The sequence below is a fragment of the Ictidomys tridecemlineatus genome, chromosome 9, assembly GCF_052094955.1.
Source record: "Ictidomys tridecemlineatus isolate mIctTri1 chromosome 9, mIctTri1.hap1, whole genome shotgun sequence".
NCBI lineage: Eukaryota > Metazoa > Chordata > Mammalia > Rodentia > Sciuridae > Ictidomys > Ictidomys tridecemlineatus.
In genome coordinates, this window is record NC_135485.1 from 10,524,821 (window position 1) to 10,549,431 (window position 24,611).

At 43.1% G+C, this 24,611-nt stretch overlaps 1 protein-coding gene across 5 annotated transcripts; it reads left to right on the forward strand.

The window, feature by feature from the left end:
• Positions 1–1,324: 1,324 nt before the first annotated feature.
• On the forward strand, positions 1,325–23,973 carry Bst1 (bone marrow stromal cell antigen 1). Of its 5 annotated transcripts, none has more exons than XM_013355835.4 (10): positions 1,369–1,847; positions 2,224–2,321; positions 2,757–2,883; positions 4,583–4,718; positions 5,248–5,330; positions 8,636–8,712; positions 9,184–9,276; positions 12,435–12,521; positions 15,562–15,621; positions 23,373–23,973. In XM_013355835.4, the coding sequence occupies exons 1-10, from the start codon at positions 1,698–1,700 to the stop codon at positions 23,476–23,478; spliced, it is 1,017 nt and encodes a 338-aa protein (XP_013211289.2). In that variant the 5' UTR covers positions 1,369–1,697; the 3' UTR covers positions 23,479–23,973. The 5 variants fall into 5 exon arrangements, with proteins under 5 accessions (XP_040148577.2, XP_040148574.2, XP_013211289.2 ...); XM_040292641.2 differs by having other exon boundaries at positions 2,227–2,321; XM_040292640.2 differs by lacking the exon at positions 2,224–2,321 and having other exon boundaries at positions 1,348–1,847; positions 4,621–4,718.
• The last annotated feature ends 638 nt before the right edge of the window (positions 23,974–24,611 follow it).

The window sequence follows — 24,611 nt, forward strand, 5'->3', positions numbered from 1 at the left end:
GACATTGGCATTTGTTTTTTAGGGATTGGCTAGCCTCACTTAGCATAATCTGCTCTAATGCCACCCATTTCCCTGCAAATGCCATGATTTTGTCATTTTTTAGTGCTGAGTAATACTCCATTGTGTATAAATGCCACATTTTTTTTATCCATTCATCTATTGAAGGGCATCTAGGTTGGTTCCACAGTCTAGCTATTTCCCATTTAAAATTCTATGTAACCAAATTCTCAGTTAAGCATGAGGGTAGGAAAATGATATTTTGCCCTATGTGAAAGTGTCAGAAAGTTTAGCTCTGAGTATCTTCTAAAGAACCTATTGAGAGATGTGCTCCATAAAACAAGGAGAAGAGGAAGACATGAGGTCTAGAAAACAGGGCACTAACACGGGAGAGGGAAGGGAAGGACCAGGATGACCATTACACAGAAGTCCAGAGCAGTCAGCTCAGGTTGGAACAGAACGCTGGACAGCTCTAGGAAGAATATTTCCAAGAAACCCAAAAAGGGAGAGAGAGAGAGAGAGAGAGAGAGAGAGGGGGGGGGAGGGAGGGAGGGAGGGAGGGGGAGAGAGAGAGAGAGAGAGAGAGAGAGAGAGAGAGAGAGAGAGAGAGAGAGATATTACACACATTCCCTGAAATCTTGACTAAGGTTCATGAGCACATTGAGAGCTGTGCATGTCTTGCAGAGAGCAGGACCATATAATCTTAACTGTACATGAAATACCAAGCCAGGGAGGAGGAGGGAGAGACAGTTATCACCTCTGGGGTAAACAGAAGTTTTACAACAAAGTAGAGTGGTATAAGCTCAGCCATGGATAACATTCACAAGGTCATGATAATGTAAGTGCTGATGCATAATTGATTTAAAGTGGTAATATCTCCCTACTGGCAGGATAAAGGGTAAAAGAGAATGCCTTGAAGGGTGGGGTTAATGCCAATCTCCTTCTCCATACTAGGAAGTCAAACCTGAAACAGCATGTAAGCATGCTATTTAGACATGGGGAAGTAAATACCAGGAAAAAATATAGAAGGAATTGAAAATGCTTAGCTTGGAAAGTGGACTTTGACTTGAGGAAGGGCTAGATAAGAGAATGTGGAGTTTGGTTCAGAAAAATAGATTCAGAGTCCATAGCCGTCATTACCATAAGAGGTGTGGACTTGGGCCCCCACGTGGAGCCCTCTGAATCCTGGCTTTCTTGCGCCTGTCAGTAAGGAGACTGTGCCCTTTGTTTCTCCAGAGTTTACTCATCTGTAAAATAAGGAGAATCATAAACCTAGCTAAGGAGATTTGAAAAGTAAATGTATTCATTTACTTGTGGAGTGCTTGACACATAGTAACATCTCCATAAACATGAGCTTTTGTGGCTATTAGTTCCGGAAAACAGGCAAAAACCATCACTGGCCCTTGGGAAAAAGGACGCCAAAGTTGTTACACAGTTTGGAGCCTGAAAAGTCTTTCTTCTGATGACTGAAATCCTCTCTCCTGTTCTCCATTTTCGCTGCTTCTTTGGGGGTTCAATATCTGGCCCTGTGCAGGTGAGACCCAAGCTCAGCCTTGGTCCTGAAGAGGAAAGCGCAGAGCAAGCCAGGATGCGCGGTGTCCGTCATTCTCGGTGTAAACTCCGAGGAGCCGCCGTCGTGGTCGGCAAGGAAGTGGGAGGAGCCCAGGAGGCACCAAGCTGCAGGAATTCCAGTCTCCTCGATGGCGGCCCCGGGGTGCGCCCCGTGGTGGCTGCCGCTGCTCCAGCTGCTGCTGGCTGCAGGCGCGGGGGGCGCGCAGTGGAGCGGGAAGGGCACCAGCCAACGCCTGCGGAGCATCTTCCTGGGCCGCTGCGCCGAGTACTGCTCGCTGGTGAGCCCTGAGCTGCGGTGAGCACGGCAGGGGCAGTGGGAAAGAGGGTGAAGGGCGTCGAGTTGGCAAACAGCGTCTCCCAGGGGTCTGGCTGGGGCATTAGCGGGCCTTGCGGAGATACAAGTGAGGGAGAAGGGTAAGGGTTATAAAGGGCCGGGGCCAGTGTGGAGGGTGGGGGTCTGGAGGTGAGGGAGCAAGGGTGGGGGCTACTGTGAGGGGTGCACTATTGTGGGGGTGTCCGCCCAGGGTGACGGCTGGGTAAAGGCCAGTTTGGAGTGTTAGGGACCCATGCGGACGGTGGGAACATGAGGTTAAGAGAACAATTCTATAAAATGGGCTCCCTGTGCTGACCCCTACATGCTCTTTTTTTTTCAAGAAGAAATTTACTTGCAGTCCTGCCTGGCCTCAGAGCACAAGATATGTCACATTTCTGAGCAAACTACCTTTTTCCTGCAGGAGAAATGGAGGCCCGAGGTAATGTTGATAGGAGGAACCCAAGTCCCTCTGAAGGAGGAGACTTTTGACCAGTTCTTGAAACTCTGGGAGCTAAGGATAGTTCCTCCTAACCTAAGATCTGTAAGAATGTGCGGTTAAGAACTGGTCAGCATGGGCCAAGGTGGCCTAGAGTTGCCATGACAGTGAGGACTTTCCCCCTTGTCTTATGAGCCTGGGGCAAGGCTATATTCCTGAGTTCAGAGAGCCACCACAGTGGCTGATTTAAAATCCATTGTTTGAGCCGGGACAGTTTGCTTTATTTTTTGTAGCTCTGGTTCTGTTGTTTTAATATGTGACCAAATGGCCTGTAAAATCTTGGGAAAAAGGCAAATCCTTTGCAGCACATCATGGTGTGTGTGTGTGTGTGTGTGTGTGTGTGTGTGTGTGTGTTTTTTGACTTGTATTTTTGCACAGGGACAAGAACTGCACAGCCATCTGGGAAGCCTTTAAAGTGGTGCTGGACAAGGACCCTTGTTCTGTGCTCCCCTCGGACTATGACCTTTTCATTAACCTCTCCAGGCACTCCATTCCCAGAGACAAGGTAACCACCTCTGTCTCGGATAAATCCTCACTCTTTCTCTGTGGAGACAGACAATGGTCAGGTACGGGATCAGCTGGCCCCAGCATCCTGTGGTATTATGGAAAAATCAAGCAGCAAACTCTCAGCCCATGCACTGAGCTGACTGGTGGCAAGGCAGCTTCATCCTAGTCAGGAGCAGAAGGAACTTTCCGAAGTCAACAAGTCAGTGCTGACCTCAGGAAGTTGCCACACCCTTTACACTGGGCCTCCTCGTCTGCCCAGCTCTGAATAACCTCCATCCTAACTGGCCCAGGGGCCTGAACCTTGAGTAATTCAGAAGACCCTCAATGTCAGCATCCTTCCAGGAGACCCATCTCTCCTAATATGTCTCAATATTGTATTTATTCAGTACCAGCTTCTTTAAGAAAACTACCTGTCTATATTTTGTCTGCAGGCTAAGGTCTAATAAAATGAAAATAAACGAGAAAGTCCACATAAAATGCCTGCTTAGCACAGTACCTCAAATATGAAGAAAATTGTATACCATTTTTATTTCTCTGACATAAACATATATATATGAAACACACACACACACACATATATATATAAATGTTTGTTTGGTACTGGGGACTGAACCTGGGGTGCTTAACCACTGAGCCGTATCCCCAGCCCTTTTTTTTTTCTTTTTAAATTCTGAAAGAATATTGTTAAGCTTCTTAGGACCTCCTCAGGTTGCTGAGGCTGGCTTTGAACTTGTGATCTTCCTCCCTCAGCCTCCCAAGTCACTGGGATTATAGGTGGGCACCACGCCTCTTGACATAATCATTCTTAACTTGATTTTTTCATTGTGTATGATTTGAAAAGGCAGGTAAAGGGAACTATGAAGTTCAAAGAGCTAATAGACTGAAAACATGATTTTAAATTTTTGTTGTATTTTGAATGTTGCTGCCTCCTTATCAGTAAAAAGGGGGAGCATGATTTTTGTTTTCCTGTTTCAGAGTTGGTGGGCTCACTGATAAACCTGGAAATGATTTCTTGGGCTCCTTCTGTGTGCCAGACTTTATGCTAATGGTTAAGGGTGCAACAGTGATAATTGACCTTCACCTGGAGTCCTTTCAGTCTGGATGTAGTGTGATTGGACTACTGAGTGTCAGATGAGCCAACTAGTGGGGGATATTGTCACTTATATTGTGTTGCATGAAAACACTATCAATAGTAGGAACGGTAGGGTATACTATAAGACTACTGTGTTTTGAGGCACTTCTTTAGACTATGAAGTGAGTTCTGTGATAGCACATCATCCTGATCACAGCTGGGGAAGATGAGAAAGGACTCATGATCCCCATCTTCTAGATGCAGAAACTGAGACAGGGCGTTTACACATGATGACACATCTAGTCAAGACCTTGGTCAAGATCACACATTTAGTGCATGACAGAAGCAGCATCCCATCCAGGTCTCTTGATCTTTTTTAATGCGTTTTACTACATGTACGTACATTTTGTACATGGGAGAATATTTCATTATCTTTTGCAGGATAACCTTGGAATAAAGGGAGTGGGAAGGATAGCACTCTTCAAATGAATAAAAAGAGACTCAAGGAAAACATAGTCATCTGCAGCAAGTTAGATTTGAATGAGAAATGTGTTTCCTGCTTGTCTCAATGACATTGTGCCTGAGTCATCTGTTTTGATTATTTTTGGTGTTTGTTTTTCTTCAGTCCCTGTTCTGGGAAAATAACCACCTCCTTGTTACTAGCTACTCAGAGAACACCCGTCGCTTTACGTCCCTGAGTGATGTTCTATATGGCCGGGTTGCAGATTTCTTGAGTTGGTGTCGACAGAAACACGGGTCTGGTAAGACTGCTGTGCACATGACAAGAGAAGCAGGAGCTCCTGCTTACTGTGCATTTGCCACCCACATCGAATGCTTTCGTATGCCTTCATCCCATTTATCTCACCAATCCTCTGAGGCAGGTGGTGACAATAATAATTAATAGTAATAATAATAGAAAACACTCTTTTTTTTCTAGGTATGAGTCTAAGCACTTTACACATATCAATTAATTTAATCTCTGCAGTAGTCCCATGAGATCCCTGTTTTGACATGAGAGAACTGAAGCACAGCATGATTGAGAAATATGCTTCAGGGCGGCAGGCTAACAAGCTGCTGTCACTCAGTCTGACTGACAGCTCGTGCGCCCAACCCAGCTCCATGCTGCCTTCTTATCTTCATTGCTAGAACACAAAACTGAAGCTTGGGCTGGTAAATGACTTGTGCACCAAGTGCAGAATGTGGGCTAAATGTGGGGCTAGCAAATATTTTAAACAAATTCTTCCCTGATATGATCTTTGAAATGAAATGTGTTTTTTGCTTTTCTCTTAGGACTGGATTACCAGTCCTGTCCTACATCAGAAGATTGTGAGAACAACCCTGTGGATTCCTTTTGGAAAAGGGCATCCATTCAGGTAAATCTGGGATGGATGACTCAGGACTTGAGCAAGTATGGGACCTGTGAACACAGAACAGAAGGGCTCAGAGACGGGGACCGCAGGTCATTACTAACTTTTATAAGCCTCAATTGCTACTTGACAGCATCCTGATTCATTCTGCTCCATAAAGTTGAAAGGGTTTTAGGAGATAAATATTTAACGCAGTGTCTGATCAGAGAAAGCATTAAGTAAATGTTCACTGTAAGTGAGGATATTACATAGCCATTATTATTTCTATTATATCACGGTTGCTATGAGTGTTTCAAATCAATTTCTCTTTTATTGTCATGTCAGATGGGGAGGATAACCCCTCTTTTATGGAAGATCTTGGTACCAGGACTAGATGGAGTGGTTAGAAATGTTCACCAACTAATATTAATGGGAGAGGAGATGATAAGAGTCTGCAGATAAATTGGAGATGAAGAAATAGGCCCCCAGCTAAGCTAGCTGTGTTGGTCAGAGAATATCGTCACCAGGGTTAATGATAGCTTTCAGTAGCTATAAAATGCCAATGATTATAGTTCATATTCTTTGTCACCAGGCTTAGAATAAAGGTTAGAAATAAAGAGGGTTAAGTCCTTAGCTCAGTGCCTGGCAAAGAGCTGCCAACTATCAAATGGAAGTTATATTGATCAGGAGGCAGGCAGAAATCAGGCTCCTTCCACCCACCCACCCCCGCGTCCCTTTCAGGGGTATCATATCTCTTTGGGTCCTATCTTCTATTCTGGATCTCCAGATGTCCACTGGGTCCATTGCTATTCAGGGTGAAGGGCTTTTGGCCAAGTCCTCCACCACAGCGGCAGTTAGGAACTAAGCAAAGACTCCCTCCAGCAAAGGACACTGTGCATCCTGTGCTCTCCAGCCTGTTCCAGTGAGAAAACACTGTTTCTTCCCCCTTCCCAGGGGTTCTATCTTGAGTGCTAACTCCAGTCAGCTGGCAGGGCCTGCCAGAGCCCCAAAGTTGAGGATTGGGAGGCTATAAGTGTGTCTATACCTGAAAGGGGGGTCACCACAGCGATTCAGGGAAGATGTCAGCATTACACGTAAAGGAATCGTATTCCACCTGAGTGATCTGCCAGACTTCAGAGTGTGTGCTGCAGACCACCTTCTCCCACTCCCCCAGTCCTGTCATGGGAAACCAGAAACAGTGCTCACCATTCTTGAGCCCTTAGAATATGCTGGGTAGTTGAAACAGGAGAAGATGTTGTCTAAAAAAGTGATGAGGAGAGGACTTGAACCTGAGCCAATAAATACTCAATAAATATTAAGTCATTGATATTATCACTCTTATTTTTGCAAAGCTAAGGATTCAAACCTATAGCCTTGTGCATGCTAGGTAAACTCTCTATTATTGAGCTACATCCCCAGCCCAAACATTAAGTTATTATTTTAAAATCTTTCATCTTTACAACAATCTCATGAGGTAGATATTTTTACAGATGGGTAAAATGAGGTGCATAGAGTTGGAGAAACTTTGCCAGAGTGCCAGAGGTGATGCACAGGATTAGAAACCAGGCAGTCCAGCAGCAAAGACCAAAATTTCAACCACCATATTATATGGCCTCACTGTATCTGTATGTATTTTAAAATTAACTCTTTATTGTCAATATAATAGCTGCTTATGACAGAGAATGACAAATTACAGAAAATGTAAATGAGAAGTGTTCCTGCTCCTATTACCTAGAGGCAACCTCCACAACACAGTGGTCATCAGACCTTGACATTTAAGGACTTAATTTTGCCTGTTAGCACCACTTGAAAGCTTCCCAAGACATGTGTGACATGGCGTGTCCTGTTGTCATGGGATAGCTAGTATGGGGGTCATTTCCCTTAGAGCATAAACCCAGGCTTGTTTATCTCAGTGACACATAATTCATCCTCACTTGTGTTTATTCTAGCACAAACATTTTGGGGAAATTATATGCTCCCAGGGTTTTCTGAACTGGAGATCGGGAGTTTTCTGTGGACCTGTTTCTCCCTTCGGAGTTACTAGACTTCTGATTATTTATTTTAAATGTGGCGAAGCTCATGCCCTGTTTACTTAATCTTGCATTTTTCTTTGGATATAAACCCTTTCTCTGCTATTGCAAATGCATTGTAGACGTTTGCTAAGGGCTGGTTAGTATTTTAGATATGAGTATCATGGCTTACATACTATTCTTTTGTGGTTGGGTGTTTTAAATTGGCTCCTCATATTTTATGATTACAAACCATGCTGCACTGCACATCTTTGTGCCTAGTGCTTCTGGTGGTCCTTTGTGTTGTTTGCCACATATTTCTGGCTTCTTTTCCGCACCTGTGGTTTGCACTCCCCTGCTTCTTGGGATTATTTACCCGTGATTTATATTGGCCAATGAGATGTGAATGACTGTGACCTGTATAATGTTGGGAGAAGCCTTTAGAATGGGTGGTGGTACTCACCTGTGATCCCAATGACAGGGGGTGTTTTGGGGGCTGAGACAGGAGGATCACAAGTTTGAGGCCATCCAGGGCAATTAAGAACCTGGCTCAAATACATAAAATAAAATAAAAAGAGCTGGGATAGGGCTGAGATGTACCTCAGTGGCAAAGCGTCTGCCTTGCATGCGCAAAGCCCTGGGTTCAACCCCCAGTTCCAAAAAGACCAAAAAAAAAAAAAAAAGAACCCCCCCCCCAAAAAAAATAAGATTAAAAATATAAAGAGCTGGGATATAGTTCAGTGCTTTCCTAACATAAAGTAGGCTCTGGGTTCAGTCCCTAGAATCCCCCCTCCCCCCCACCCCGACAGACACCAGGAAAAAAAAAAAGAAAAAAGAAAAAAAAATGTGGTCTATGGTTTGCCACCTTCCTTTCTTCCCTCTGGCCGGTCAGAGATTTTGCAGATATGGAGACTTCCTCAGCCAAGCTTCCAGAGAACACAATAAGCAAAACTCCTTGGGCCTGTGATAAACTTGTGGAATGAATATAAAATAAGTCTTCTGTGGCTTTAGCCAGCGGGACCTTAATGCTGTCTGTTATGGCAACACAAGCCAGTGTATTCCAGCTGGTACTGACACTGTGTATTTCACATCAATTTTGTGTATTTTGTATCATCTTCTTATAGTAGAGCTCCAGTCAGGGAGTTACTGAATCTATGACTTTTTTACATTTGAAAGCAATTTGCTTCCCCAAATAAACCAGTGATCAAATTTGTCCTTGTTGATTGTCAATTTTATTTTAAAGAAAGTTTATTTCATAGCAAAAAAAAAAAAAAAAATGACATGTCTTACTTTGCTCAAAATCATGTTGTTTTTTTCTTGCAGTATTCGAGAGACAGTTCTGGGGTGATCTATGTCATGCTGAATGGTTCTGAGCCCACAGGAGCCTATCCTGTCAAAGGGTAAGAACTACAGCACCAACAAGTACAGCACAGAATGCCAAAATGTTAGCTGTTTGGAGGTAAAGAGAATGGTCCTAGTCTCCAGTCTAGTGCATGCTCCTGCAAATTCAGGTAAAGCAAACAGGCCTGGTGATAGAATCTTGTCTATATAGTTAAGCCATTAATAGCTGATGAATGCATGAATAAGTAACCTAAAAATAAAAACTGAAAAATAAAGCTACTTAAATGTTAATGTATAGATCAACTAACAACTGAAATAGAAAAATATGTTATTGCCTTAGGACTTTAAGAAATGTCCTCCAGGGCTGGGAATGAAGCTCAATAGTAGAGCCGTGGCCTAGCACAAGCAAGGTCCTGGGATCCATCCCCAGCAGTGCAAAAGGAAAGGAGGAAGAAAGGAAGAAGGAGGGAGGGAGAGAAGGAGGAAGGGAGAGAATGAGGAAGGAAAGAAATGTTTTCCCTGTCTTTCAGTTTTTTTGCAGATTTTGAAATTCCATACTTACAGAAGGATAAGATCACACGAATCGAGATCTGGGTCATGCATGAGATTGGGGGAACCAATGTGTAAGTCATGGTGCTACTGATGGAGGCAGCTGTGCAGACATGCTTGTCTCGGATGTGATATGATCAGGTCCATTTACTTTTTCGGTTTTGGAGAAATGCCAGTCTTCTCTGTTTCTAGCATGGTCAATACAGAAAGACAGAGGCTTGACTCCTCGGAATGCCACTAGCCAGTCCTGAGTCCCCAGAGAAATCCTCTTTTATCCAGTAGACTTATGGTGTTCCTTTCTGAATGATTTGGGCAGCTTTGGATAGCCGAATTCCTTATGCATTTGTGAGAGTCAAAGCCAATTTCTCCTTCTGGTCATTTAAGCCCCAAAGCCTTTACTGGTTTTCAGCACCAAACCAGGGACTCCGAAGACTTTTTTCTCAGGGAGAAAACAACTCCACAATTGAATCCCAAATAACTGGGAAGGGAAGTTTTACGGTGCATATTGTTTTGGGAATCTACTTGAGTTTATATACAGATGCAAGCTTGAACTCGTATTTCTCACCAATGAAGGGCACTCCTGGCACAAAATAATATAAAACAGTTAAACCCATTAGGTTTAGACACTTGCCTGTGAAGCTATAGCCCATTTAAAGCCAAGCAGCCATGATGGAGCTTCAGAAGCAAGCTGGGGCCTGGTTCTTCAGAGCTTTGATGGTACCTGGAGGAGAAAGTTGCCAGACTCAGGAGTAGGTGTGCCACTGGATGTGTGTTCCAAGAGAATCTCAGTAAATACCTGTTTTCATCCCATCTAAGACTCACCATAAATTGGGTGTTAATTTTTTCCCTATCTCTTGGGCAACAGATTGCAATAAATTTGAGACTACTTATGACATAAATTATGCTATATATCTCTTAGGAAGTATATTACAATAAATTTGCTAATTCCATATTACTTAAGTTTTACCAAGATCTGCATTTCCCTCCCAAAAGACAAATTCCACTCATTGTTTCCTGAAAAACATTATTGTTTTCCTTGTTTTCATAAGAAGTTGCTTCTTGTCTAGAAATTATGCTTGCTTCTGGTTTCAGTGTCTCCGTTAAGAGGAAGCTTGTCCTTTGAATTTACCTTTAGAGAGATTAGGAAACTGCAGTTCAGTGTCATGTCAGCTCATCATTTCTATTTCAGGAGATGTTCCAGAAAGGTCAGGATATATGGTTGGACATTTGAGTCACCAGGTAGAGGGTCATTCAAACTATGTAGGTCACTCCTACATAGTTCTGAGCACTATCCACGTAGGATTTTTTTTTCTTTGCTTATTACATTGTAGAGTTGTAGGTCACGAGCTAAGAAAGGGAGTCTTGGACTGTTTAGATTTTAAGGAAAACACATGAAGACTATAGTTAATAAAATTGTATTGTATTAGGTATTTTTGTTAAATAAATAGATTTTAACTATTTTTTGTCACAAAACAGTAACTATTTGAAATGTTAGATATACTAATCTGTTTCAGTATGGTGATAATTCCTCTCTCTCTCTCTCTCTCTCTCTCTCTTTATATATATATATATATATATATATATTATATATATATATATCACATTGTAATCCTCAAATATACACAATAAAATTTATTTTAAAACAAACAAGCAAAAACCCATATAGGCAAAGACCTACAAACGACATGATTAATACCTGATTGCATTTGGCATGGCTTTGGCAGTCTTTATTCAAAGGAACTGTAGAATGACCCTTGACTCTTCTTTGTGTCCAGGCACTCTGAAGCCTCCATGTCACTGCTTACTGGAAAATCCTGATAGCAAGCCTCGCCCAGAGAAGGGCATTGTCCTGACTTTGGCAAAGTTCTGGAGGCCCTTTGCCCTCTTCATTCCGCAGTGGCTGGAATTCCACACGGTGGCAACTTGTGCAGGAAGTTGCAACAGGAGGTTGCTCATTTCCTCCCTGCACTCTGCCTCTCTACTGATGTCATGGTGGGAGGCTATTTAACCTCCCATTCCTCACAACCCAGGCAGGGCTCTGCCTGCAATACGAACACCAGGCCTAAAAACCACATGGCAGGGTCGTGTCTGCCACTGAGGCCTTTATAAACCACCCCTGCTTCATTGTGACCATCAGGAGGGAAGAATCCCCACTGGTGAGAGAGTGGAAAAGCACTCCTGCTGCACTCTGCTGGGTGTGACCTGCCAGTGCCCGTGGGGAGCTGTAAAACAGATGCAAACCCTTGCTGCCAGAAAACCTAATTTTACACATTTACACTGAGGAAACAAATGAGGAAGAATGTATATGAAAAGGAAGTTTCAACAAGGTTTATTGTAGCATAAAAGGCATAAAAGGAATCAGTGTAGGTCTTCCAAAGAGGGAACTCAGTATATGAGTTATAGTCTGTAAGGGAGGCCATGCAAGGGTTAAACACATTGGTACATGTCTGTGTAAGGCACACACACACACACACACACACACACACACACAGACATGAGCTAAAGCAGAACACAAAACATCATGGACAGCAGAGTGTCCTTGCTATGTTTGAAAAACCTTATGGAAATAAATGTATCTTAGAAGTCCATAACTATGATCCAAGACCCTAATTGGAGGCTTGAAACTGCAAATTGTACCAAATCCTATATGTACTGTTTTTTTCTGTACAAGTGTACCTATGATAAGGTGTAAATTTTAAATTTGTCACAATAAGAGATTAACAACAGTAACTAATAATAGAATGACAAAAATATAATAAAATGATATAAATGTGTCTCACTGTGCTTTACTCATGTCTACAAGATGAGATAAAAGGGAGTGAATGACAAGGCATTTGCCACTCCGTGTGGCTGTAACTTTTGCAGTGTGAGGTGTGACGGCAAAACTAGCATCTATTTCTTTTCCCTTCTTCACAATTTCATGGGTGGAAAGGAGGGTCACTCCTACATAGTTCTGAGCACTATCCACGTAGGATTTTTTTTTCTTTGCTTATTACATTGAGAACTTTCACCTTTTCCCTTGAAGGAAGCACTTCCCAGCTTCTCTCTGGTGTATTCAAAGACCCAGTGCTGGGTCTTCACAGCATCTTCTGCCGGGTGCTTTCCCATATTCCCTCTGAGAGAAAAATATCTGAGAGTACACAGTCAAAAGAAATTTTATTTACCTTAGGAACCACTTCTTCTTCCTCCTCCTATATTTATTTATTTTAAAATACATGTTCTTATGTTTTAGGGAATCCTGTGGAGAAGGCAGTGTGAAAATCCTGGAGGAGAGACTGCAGTCCATGGGCTTCCGGTCCAGCTGCCTTGACGACTACCTGTAGGTGGTCCTGTGTGTGAGACGTGCACTCTCAAAGGGGGGGTGGGCTGTGGAAAGGGTTCCAGGCATCACCTCCAAAGGCCCCCGGATTGTCTTGTGGGTTGCTTCTGGATGCAGGGGTGGGGAGCACCTTCTGGCCAGGGTTTTGTCTGAGTCCTTCCCACTTCTCAGAGTCCATTTGGATGATGGCTAAAGAATATACAGAGAAGAACTTTATCCTTTGCCCATGTCTGGTTTCCTTCTCACCTTGTTTACTGTGTGGTGAGGAACTGAAAAAGGATTGTGTGTCTGGGTCCCTGGGGGTTCTTGTCCACAATTGGTGCTAAGGCCCGAGTTGGTTAGAGATATTTACAGACAGATACTTCACCAGAGAGCAGTGGAGAAAAATAGCAGCTTCTATTTGTTGAGTAATTATGGGCCAGACTCTTTGTGTCATACTCAGGTGTCCCTTCCCGCTTCTTGGACATGGAGAGAAGCTCAGCTGAAGCCCTGGGGTGGTTGTAAGCCCCGCTCTCCTGGACTCAGATCCCCATCTCCATTGCTCTCCGCCTCAGCCTCTAAGGGAGCAGACACGCTGGCTCTTTGGGTCTGGCGTCCAACATTGTTAGGACTTGGTGGCTCTCTTGAACATTTATTAGTGTTTGCGTGTGGAAACTGTCATTGACCAGGGCTCCGAGGGGGTCCCCCAGAAGAGAGACCAGGACCTCAAGTTCTTTCTTTCTTTCTTTCTTTCTTTCTTTTCTTTTCTTTTTCTTTTTTTTTTTTTTGTGGTACCCAGAATTGAACCCAGGGGCTTAACCACTGAACCAATCCTCAGCCCTTTTTATTCTGAGACAGGGTACTGTTAAGTTGCTTAGGGACATGCTAAGTTGCTGAGGCTGTCTTTGAACTTGTGATCCTCCTCCATCAGCTCCTGAGTTGCTGGGGTTAAGGTATGTGCCACTGCACCTGGTCCCGGCAGGTTCTTGATGTACAGGGCAGAAAGAATTTCAGGACACATCCAAAAGAGGCACGAACAGAGATTTACTCAGGAAATCAAGGAGTGCACACTTAAAGGGACAGAGCGAGGGCTAACCTGAGAGTGAGTTGTGCTTTTGGGATCTCAGGCTCTTCTTCTAAAGGATATTTTGTAAATGGCAAATGTGAGAAACATGTGGGGGTGACATCAGCTTGATGGACTGGATTCTTCGCATCACAGAGCACAGGGCAGGCCATGGTGGTCTGGTTCTTTTTAGGATCTCTAGGTTAACATTATTTAGCTCATAGATAATACATGAAATGTCCCCATATCATGAGTTTAATAATAAGTTTATTAATAATCTCTCTAAGCTTCATTTAATTAGTCTAAAAAAGTGCATTGTGGAAGCTATCAAGGTACATAAGCACTAAGTAACTGGGCTCACAATGCTCTAGGATTTATGGGTCTTTCAAAAATTCAGAAGAAATTTGCCTGCAGAGCACAGGTGAGGATGTTTGAAGCCTTTGAGTTTAAAGTTACAGTTTCTTTTCCCTTCCTTGTTAGTCTCCTTTCTAGTTTTCCTTATTTCTTCCATCCTACCTCAAAATGACATCAGAAGTCTTCTTGTCTACTACCCACGATCAACCTGCCTCTTCTGCTTTCCCCAGAGCTCCACAGTCTGCATATTGATTCTTGCAGAGCAAAGCTCCTGGAAGTGAGGCCACTGGTTCCTCTTAAAGCTGTTCTGTTACCTGTATCATTTCTTCTATATTAGCATTAGTATTGCTAATGTTTCCAGGAAACTCCAAGGTCGGGCACCATTTTATCACCCCCTTTTAAAAAACAAAATAAAGCAAATACCCTTTTCTGGAAATATAACCTACATACAGGAAAAAGCACAAACATCATACAATCAGCACAAGAAGTAGGACCTAACCAGCATCCATCCAAAGTCCGCCCCCGCCTCCATTTTGGCTACTATCCTCTGCTTCCATAGATCTGTTTCCCACATTTGTAAATGCCACTCATTAGTTTTGTCTGTCTTTAAATTTTTGTAAATATTCTCTTTTGATAGATGAAATAAGGGGCCCAATGTCAACACTTAGGGATAGAACTGTGTATGGCCTGGAAGTGGATTCTTTCCCTCCTGCTACCATGCTCTTCTTTCTGAATCAAAGCCCTAGATTTTAATCCAAATGCATTGACATGCTCTTGTGGTCCCAGCACATGGGAGGCTGAGTCAGGATGATTGCTTGAGCCCATGAGTTGGAGACCAGCTGGACCATACAGTGAGACCCTGTCTCAAAACAAAACAACAACAACAACAAATAATTGCATAGAGTAGACTTAAATGAAAAGTAGGTAAATCCGAGGAAGGATTGCTTAGCTTAGCATGCCCTTGAGTGACAACATAGCTTTCCTGTACTTCTGAATCCTCTTCAGTCATTCTGCCCCCGAGATCCCATCTTGGCTTCCCTCTGATCTGATGCCCTGTGCACCGGCACCTGCTCCTGTCTCCAGGGCTGCTTTCTGTTCCCTCCTGCTCTGGAACGTCACATCTTCTCCCTCCACTATGCAGAGCAAATGAGCTTTCTCCATGGAAAGCCAAACACCAGTTCTTACCCATTGTTTGAAGTCAATCTTCTTCCCAAAGCACTGAGCAAGAGTTTTTTCCAAACACTAAGTACTGGGCTCTAAGTATGTGCATATAGACAGGGTTACAAGCTCAGGCTCTGGAGTCAGCCAGCAAGGTTCAAGTTCAGCTCTCTGATTCACTGCTGTGAGAACTTGGGCAAATCATTGTCATCCGCTTTCTCTAGTGTAAATTGGAGATGAAAATTGTCCCAACTCCATTTGCTTGTTATAGGATTAAGTGACACTATGTATATAAAACACACAATCAACTTTTCTTGATACATTGTAAGTGCTCAGTAAATGCTAGCTAATGTTTCAAAAAGGAACAGTTTGTATTTTTTTGAGGGCAAAGACTTTGTTATCTCCAGGTCTTCTCAGGCATATCATAAATGTTTGAAGAATGGACGTTATAAAGATAATTCCTTAAATCTTATTTTCTTTCTATAGACCAGTGAAGCTCTTAAAGTGCGTGGACCACAGTACTCACTCTGATTGTGCCTTAAATTCGTGAGTAGAAGACTAAACTCAAATTGCCTTTCTTTCTCAAATAACCTCTCCTTAGTATTATGGAACATGGGTGAATTGCAGCATGGTCTTAACCCACCCTAATCTGTGTGGCTGCAGGGTGAGGTCTATTCTTCTGCACCACATCTCACCTACTCTGTCTCTCTGGGCTGCCAGGCGGGTGCAGGTTTGATAGACATCTGCCAACCTGAGCCAGACTCCTCCCAGGAACTTCAAGCAGAGGTGGCTCTATGGCATCCTCTGCTGTGGCGGCACTTGCTTCTGCAGAAATTCTATTAGTGAGGAGGAGGGGAACCTTTTAACATTTATTTCTTAATCTTAATTTAACATTTTATTAAATTGAGACAAAATTCAAAATTATAAAAGGGTTGAGAAAGTCTCTTGGTTGCCCTATCCCAAGGTGCAGAAGAATAAACCTCCCTGCTTCTAGGGAGTGTGTCCTTTTAGAGTATCATGAGCTCATAACAACACACACACACACACACACAGTTCTTTTATACCAGTCATAATAAATTATAATATGCATAAGATTCTGGACCTTTTTTTCACTTGACAGTATATCCAGGAGCTGTTTCCACATTTTTTTTTTTTTTTTTTTTGGTACTGCGGATTGAACTCAGGGGCATTCAACCACTGAGCCACATCCCCAGCCCTATTTTGTGTTTTATTTAGAGACAGGGTCTCATTGAGTTGCTTAGCGCCTCCTAGTTGCTGAGGCTGACTTTGAACTTGCAATTCTCCTTTCTTAGCCTCCCAAACTGTTGGGGTTATAGGCGTGCGACACCGCGCCAAGCATGTTTCCACATGTTTTTCAAAAGAAATTTTATTTTATATATTTGAGACTTGCCACATGATGTTATGGGAAATATATAGATAGAAAAATGGTAACTGCAGTGAAGCTGATGAATGTGCCTGTCGTCTCACCTAGTTACTTTTTTTGTGACAAGAGCAACTGAAATCTGCCTAACAAAAATCCATGATATGAAGCAGTTTTAATACTCACGAACGTCCTTTCCCGACACCTGCCGTGGCACCGGCTGTTTCATTCTTTCTTTCTTCATGTTGGCTCACTGCAGTCTTTTTTTGTTCCATTCGGTAACAAATATTTAATGCCTCCTGTGTGTCATGGTGCAAAGCCGTGTTGTCCCTAGAGACACTAAAGTACACTTAGGGAGAAGATGATGAACAGCACATAAATAAATTAAGTCAGTCTAAGTGCTAGTGCTGCTCAGGATATGAACGTGCTCAGAAATGGAGGCACTACTTCCACAGTGAGGATCAGGGAAGAACCTTTCAGAGAGAAGGAAGAGCAGAAACCAACACCCTCAGGCTAAGGACCAGGCCACTCAAGAGAGAACCCAGGGGATGGAGTCTTGTGAATGACACGCCCAGGCCCTGGGTTCAAGCAGCTCCTAACTGAGGAAGCTGTGGGGGACAGTAGGTTTTCAGCGTTGTTTATACTAGTCCAAATATGGAAACCACCCGAATGTCCACTGATAAAGAAAATATTCATATATAATGTATATTTTTCCATTGTGTACATGTATATAAATGTATGTGTGTATATTTACATTATATAAATTCAATGGAACATTATCCAGCCTTGGAAAAGGAGATTGTGGGGTTGAGGATGTAGTTCAGTTGGCAAAGGATTCTCTCTCATGACGAGGTCCTGGGTTCAATCCCCAGTGCCACATGTGCACACCCACACATGGAGATGTCGCCATTTGCCATAGCACGGAGGAACATTATGCCAAGTGAAATAAGCCAGAGGCAGAAAGAAAACTATCGCATGATCTCATCAATATGTGCAATATAATTTGAAAAGAAGGAATGGAGATGGAGCTGAGTTGAACCCAGCACACATGAGCCTTGGGTTCAATCCCAGGTACCTTAAAACAAAGCAAAACAAAAAAACCTCAGATACGCAGAGGAGATTTCCACATTTTTGATAAAGCTGCCTCAATCTTTTCACAGTTCCTCATCAGTGTTACCGGGCACAAGTGTGATTTTTTAACCTCGTTGCCCATAGGTGGACATTTAGATTGTTTTCACTTGTTACCCCTAGTCGACTGTGAATAAGAGGAAGTGCTGTTGGCCCATCTCGTCCCACAAATGCTCAAGGCTCAGGCCTGCGCTCACGTTAGCAGACGCAGATGTCAGCTTACTCATTGGCTTCTTTCTGATTTGATCTTATTTTTATTCATTTGACTTTGTTTTTTGTACAAAAAGCAGTCATGCCGTACGCGTTGTCCTGCTGGAGATTTCGTCACTTAACAGTGCCAGGGCGTCCTCCTTTCAGTGGGTTCAGACCAATCTTTCAGTGACTGCAGAATATTCTGCAGGATGGCCCTGCTTCCAGTCATTTAATCCTTCCCCAGCCATAGCCTGGCTTAGTTGTAGGTCTCTGTCGCAGTTGTTTTGTTATTATAAATAGTGCTGAGAAATCATCCTTGTTTGGCTGGTGTGGAAGTATTTGTGGAGGGCAATGATATGGTTTGGATAGGAGGTGTCCCCCAAAAAGCTTATGTGTGACATGAAACAATGCCAGAGTGTTCAGAGGTGACGTGATTAGATTGTGAGAACTCTAATCAGTCCATCCTAGTTTGAATGGACTGACTGGGGGGTAGCTGACTGTAGGCAGGTGGTTGTGGGTGGCTGGAGGAGTTGGGTCACTGGGGCCTGCCCTGGAAGCAGGCATCTGCCCTGTAGCCCCTTCCTCCCTCCTGTTCTCTGCTTCCTGACCCCACTATGAGCTGGCCCAAGCTGCTTTGGGCCCTTCCGCCTTGAAGCGCTGCCTCACCTTGGGCCCAGAGCAGAGGAGCTGGCCATCTGTGGACTGAGACCTCTGAAACCGTGAATGCCAAATAAGCTTTTCCTCCTTTAAGTTGTTCTTGTCATGTGCTTAGGTCACAGTGACAAGAACGCTGACTAAAACAGACAGATTATACCAGTGTTGGAGCTGATGGCTCAATGGATGTGTGTGCAGCATTTTACATTTTGACCTTTGGGGCCAAGTTTTGCTGTTCCAGAGAGGCTGCACACTTTGACTGACAGTATGTGGTGTGGCGTTCTGTCCCACTCTCACCAGCCCTGGCTGTCGTCTCTGTCTGCATCCCAATCTGTACCTATAGCTATGTGTAATTCTAGGCAGTGTTGTGGGTAAAATATGGGGCTTTATTGTCGTTGCTTGGTTCTGGTACCCAAAGTCTCTTCCCCTCCCTTCCTGTCTGGTAACATCACTCCTGTCCTTGAGGACCAAATCCAAATGCTCCCTCCCCTGCAAGGCTTTCCCGATTCTCCCCAGGGCTCTGCACACAGTGCAATTATAGTGCTTCCCTCTTCCCAGCTGTGTCACTCTGCCCGCAACAGCACCGAACACAGAGCAGAAGGAGGCTGGAGTCACTATCAATCCTGCAGTTACCGAGAAAGAAGCAAACATCTGTCTTCTTCAAGTGACTCCAATTGGGGTCATTTGACAAAACCCAAACCATCCATTTCCTCTTTGTGTGTCTTATAAAAGCCGCACATAGCAAGTGCTCCATAAAAACCTGGAGGACTCATCTTTCCACCTGCAAGGGCTGGACAACAGCTGTGGACCAGGCATCGATCCATGTGCACCACGTGGAATATCTTGCTCATACATGCAGTCCATTAGGGAGAAGGAAAGAGAGTGTACATTCATCATCCCCACATCTTTCTTCTTCCCTCCTTTGTTTAGTAACAAAATCCTTGAGTCTTGGCTGGTCTCATGGCCACCAAGGCTAATGAGTGTACATCCAGCCTCCTTCCAGCTGTGGCTGAGAGTAATGTGCAACCTCTGCCCAAGTCTCTTGAAGTCTCTTAGTCTCTCTCTCACATTCCCTTCTCGTCTCCCACTGGCTGGCATGTGGTCCCAGGAGATCTGGGCGTGAGCTATCTTCAACTGGGGAGGGCAGAACCTACAGCAGGAGAACGGGGTGTCTCTGTACCATGGAGTCCTGCATCAGCCCTGCTCAGATGCTGACAGAGAAATGAGCTGTGCTGTTGGGTGTTTGACAAGTGCCAAGCCTGTATCTGAACCAATGTGCTCATTAACTTCTAGCTCAGAGAAGTTGATGGAAGGCTCTCTCAAGTCCACCCAGCTAGTAAGGGCACAGCCAGGGTCTGAAGGAGACTGTGAGGGTATGAGAATTCACCTTGGCAGATGTTGTGCTCTTTGGACTGAAGCTGGGACAGCAGGCTCGTCCCCTCTGTCTGGTGTGCTAGCGCCTGACCTCTCAGGGTTCCGTGAGGGACTCCAGTCCTCTCCCCCTGGGAATTTGCATGCGGGATTTTGAGTTATAAGTCGTGGGAGGGAAGACTAGTTTATACACGGGGGCCTTCCCTGTTCTCACCTGGCTTTCCAGGTTCTTCCTATGTTTTCTCAAACACATCACTCACTGCCTCTCACGGGGAATTTCCATTTCAAGCCAGTTTTGAGCCACTTCCCTAACGACCTCATGAACCGTCCTGCCCACAAAGCCGTGAAGCAATCACCCTCCTGGCAGAGTAAGAGCTCTGCAGCTGGAGTCAGAGACCCGAGCTTGGCCCTACCTTTGAAGTGTCCAGGAGGCTAACCTGATCTCAGTATTTAAGTTGATAGCCTCTATTGTACTTCTCTGGTTCCTCAAGATCCCACATAGAGTCTGTGTTTCTCATATATATTTTTTTAAATCATCTTTCAACTGACTGATTTATGGAGTCGTATTTCCTGTCTCCCACTATTATTAGCTTGGAGAGGGTGGGAACTTGAACCTGTTTTGTTCACTGACGGATGAATCTGGAGAACGAAGAACAGAGCTTACAACCTGGCAGACACTTAGGAACGAGTGAGTGACTAACTGAATAAGTGAACCTCTGTGTCTGGTAGAGGCCCGGATTGGAGGTGAACACTATTCAAGGGTGCTGAGCAGTCCAAAGAGATGACAAATGTCCAAGGGCCTCAGAGAGTGTCTGTGGCAGCAGGTACAGATTTTATGTGCAAGAAAAAGAAACCATCTCTGCCTCGTTCAGTGGACAACAGGGGAATAAGGTTATTTCAAGGATTTAAGGGGATGGGCTTTCTAAAGGCCCTGGCACCTCAGGAAGGGTCACATTGTTTCTTAGGACTGTACAGTTTTGCTCCAGTGTCCGTAACCCCGTGTACATGTACAGATCACGGGAAAATCCTTGAAATACCTGTTGCACCTATATCGCTGCTCCTGGAACAAGCAAAGGGCACCACCCCTAGGCCCCCTGCTGCAGGAAGCTCAGTGAAGGAGGAAGCTCTTCTCGGAATTCCTAAGCACTTCGGAACAGGCAGGCTTCCCCGGAGCTCCCCTTTCATGCCAACGAGACTCCTGGGAGGTGGGCAGCATGAGCCCCATCCGTGATGCTAAGATTCAGGGAGTTGAAGGGATCACAGTCACTCAGGACCAGCCAAACCCAAGTGACACCAGGGTGGCTGTGCTCGAAGTCCCCTTCTCTCTACCACACCACACTGCTGCAAGCCTCCGGGTGCACACATGGCAGGCAGGCAGGGAGGGGACTGGAGTTCTTGACCTGTTCTTTCGCCTCTGTTTGGGCATTTCTTTCAGTGTTTGTTGGCAGATCTCTTTCTAACAGTTCTGCCCATTTTCTTCAAATGTGAAGAATGAAACCCTCTTTCGCTCTTTGCCAAGTTTTCTCCACTTTGGTTGCCTTAGCAGGAATCTTGCAAATTTCTTTTTTTGGAACATTTTAGCCATTGTAGATAGTTTATGAAACAGGAACCACAAGTAGCAAATGGACAAGATCACTTAATCACTCTAATAATAATGTAACCAAAAATAACAAGGTATAATTTCTACCTCAACTTCTTTGACATATCTTAAGAAAAAATAGCAAAAAACTTCTCAAAAACGTGTTATTTAATGCCCAAGAGCACCACGAGTTACTGGAGTGCTCTGGGAAAACAATTTGACAATGTGTGACCATAATTACGGAAATCCTCATGATCTCTGACCTATGTCAGACTCTTGGGTTGTTTTAGGTACCCTCTTCTAAAGAAAGGAGTGGATGAGTCAAGATGCAAGTAAAAATGTGGTCAGTTTAGGAACAAACTGTCTTTGGTATTTATTTTCAAAACTTTAGAGAATTTGACACAAAAGAAGAGCTGTTGGATTAGCCATGTGATCTTGATATATGTGTGACTACTAAGTCATTGATCTTAGACTTGAAATTTGTAGTTAAAAGTTATGAGACAGTTTTATTAATTTTTAAACCATTATTGTACTATTTAGAAGAAGTAAAATTAACTTTTATACATTTTTTAGGCTTACTAGAATCAAATATTTGAGAAGACTTTGCTTTTACAAAACATTTAAAATACTTAAAAAGAAAATGTGATATTTAAAAACTTAACTGTAAAATATTTTAATATAAAATAACTTGAGTTAAAAATATCCAAGGTAATTAACAAAATGTGAAGTGCCCTTAAAACCTGTCAGAGCTCAGTAGGCTTTTAAATAGAATGATACTATTCAAAAATTAAATAGAAGAGTATATGAGAAAACCAGCCCTTGAGATTTATAAATTTCATAGCAAAAATTAAGCTTCAAAACCAAAGTAACTACAAATAGCTCTACCCCCATGTACAGCCTCACATCAACAAGAATAGCTTGTTAAACTAAAATTTGACAAACTCACGCACAGAACATGAACACAGACTTATAAAGCAAAGGGAAACAAAACTATTTTTTTTCTACTTGTGGATAATAACCATAGAAAAGGTCTGAAAAGGCAAATCCATGCTGCTATTAGTAGTTAACTTTCTAACTCTGGTCACCCTTGGGAAGAGAGTGGGAATTGGAAAAAATTGACAGGAGCCTCTCATTATTACTGTGTTTAGTAATACTGCTCTAGTAAGTACTGTATTAGTATTTTATTTTCTAAAAAATAAAAATAAATGTATCCTTCTACTGATTATTAATTATTCGAAAGCAAAGATTACCAAGTATGGACAGGAACTGAATCGCAAGTTCAGAAGTGCAATTAGAGAAACTGTCCAGCAGGAGGAGCCCTTCACAACGTTGTGGGTGATATTTCCTCAGTAAAAAGAGGGTCAGGAATTTCCGCCCCCTTCAAGACTGGGTCTCTCTGAGTTAGGAATTTTAGAGGAGCCAGCCACTAGTCCAGAGTCATAAAACACATTTCAGAATGAACATTATGTGTTTTATAATTTAAGCAATTACCTTTTGACTGGTTTAAAATAATTCAGGAATTTGTTTTAAAACAACCTAGAGGTCAGACTCTTGTTTGTTATGAACAGGGTCTATATTTTGACCGGTCCCTCTGAATGCCTATATGTCAGGATGGGTTTTTCTTCATCGGTTAAAGTCTGGTGATGTAATGTCTATTAGTAAAGAACTTTGCAAATAGCGGGGTACCTCCACACCACGTGGATTCACACACAAGGGAAAATGAATTGAGTTCATGTGCACAGTATGGAAGGGTGTCCACCCTATGGCGTTAGGGTGTGTGTGTGTGTGTGTGTGTTTCACATTCCTGGAAGGACAACCCAAATTATCAAGGGCAATTTTCTCTGTAGAGTGGGAATAAAACGACTAAAGAAATTTTTACTTTCCATTTCATAACTTTCTGTACTGTCTAAAATTTTCTACAGAATTTATGAGTATTTTTGAAAGCATATGTCAAAACACAAAGACTGACTTTATTTCTTTTTCAATTTTCAGGGCAGCAGCATCTACTCAAAGAGAAGTCTCATCTCTTGATACAGAGCAGAGTGCCGGCTTTATCATTCCTCTCTTGGTGGCTTTAGCCTCAGGTTCTCAAATGTAACTGGAGACGGTGCTGTCCCAAGATCCCCAGGCCCCTCACTGCCCTTCTGTAGTTTCTGTCCCTGTTCTGCCTATGCTGAGCAATGAAGTGTCTGGATACTTCAGTCTAGGAAAGTCTACCAGCCTGAGAAGGCATTTCAAGGACACTTATGCTTAGTATTCCAGAAGCAATAATTAATCAAATCCTATTTAGCAGGCTAAATCCGCTACATTGGAATTAGAGCAAGTTATCATTTTGTTATTTTTATAATGGTATAAAACATTGAGACCTGAGCTGTTGTATAATCATATAGAATTAACATATTTAGAAAATTCCAATAGAATTGTATTTTATATTTTATGTGTTCCTATACTTCCAGCAGTGCATGTGTGTTGACAGCTTGAGATGTATGTATACTATGAAAACGTACACATCTACGCCTGATTTGCAAAGATTCATGTATGAAGATGTTTATTTAATGATTACTTATGTTAAAATAACAACCCGAAAGATCCAGTAATGTTTACATTTTTATTCAGCTGCTTAGGTCTGCTTATAGAAAATATCATGTGCCTATGGGAGGGAATATCATTGAACAAGTAAAAGTGTGTTCACCAGCCCAACTGCCCTTGCCCCGGTGAACGCATAGATTAACTGCTGTACATCTCCGCTGTGGGATACTGCTCAGCAACAAAGAGAAACAAGCTGCAGATGTGTGCAATGATGTCGATGAAACTCAAAGGATCATGCTAAGGGAAAGAAGCCAGACCCACAGGCTACGTGCTGAATGAGTCTATTTGTATATATTCCAGAATGGGCAAAGCTCTAGGAAGGGAGAGCGGATCCGTGTTGCCAGGGGTTGGGGCAGGAGGTGGCTCAGGGCTAGGGAGGGACTGAATAAAGGGGGCGGTGCAAAGCGAACACCCAGCTGTTGTGTCTCGACTGCGGTGGTTTGTTACATGAATCTTTGTATTTCTCAAAACTTTTAGAGTTGCATATCAAAAAAGAGTCCATCTCACTATACGTAGATGAAGAATGTCTCCAGAGGACATTTAATCACATAGGGAAATGTGAACAGTGAGGGCAAGAGTAGGATGTGAGACTTTATCATATGACCCACTTATCTAAAATATAATACAACTTTAACAAATGAT

Bases quoted from the DNA above. Each gene is read 5' to 3' on its own strand.
- Bst1 (XM_040292640.2), top strand. From the start codon at position 1,460: ATGACTGAAATCCTCTCTCCTGTTCTCCATTTTCGCTGCTTCTTTGGG. The intron at 8,713-9,183 runs GTAAGAACTACA...CCTGTCTTTCAG, and splicing joins GGAGCCTATCCTGTCAAAGG to TTTTTTTGCAGATTTTGAAA. The intron at 15,622-23,372 runs GTGAGTAGAAGA...TTCAATTTTCAG, and splicing joins TCTGATTGTGCCTTAAATTC to GGCAGCAGCATCTACTCAAA.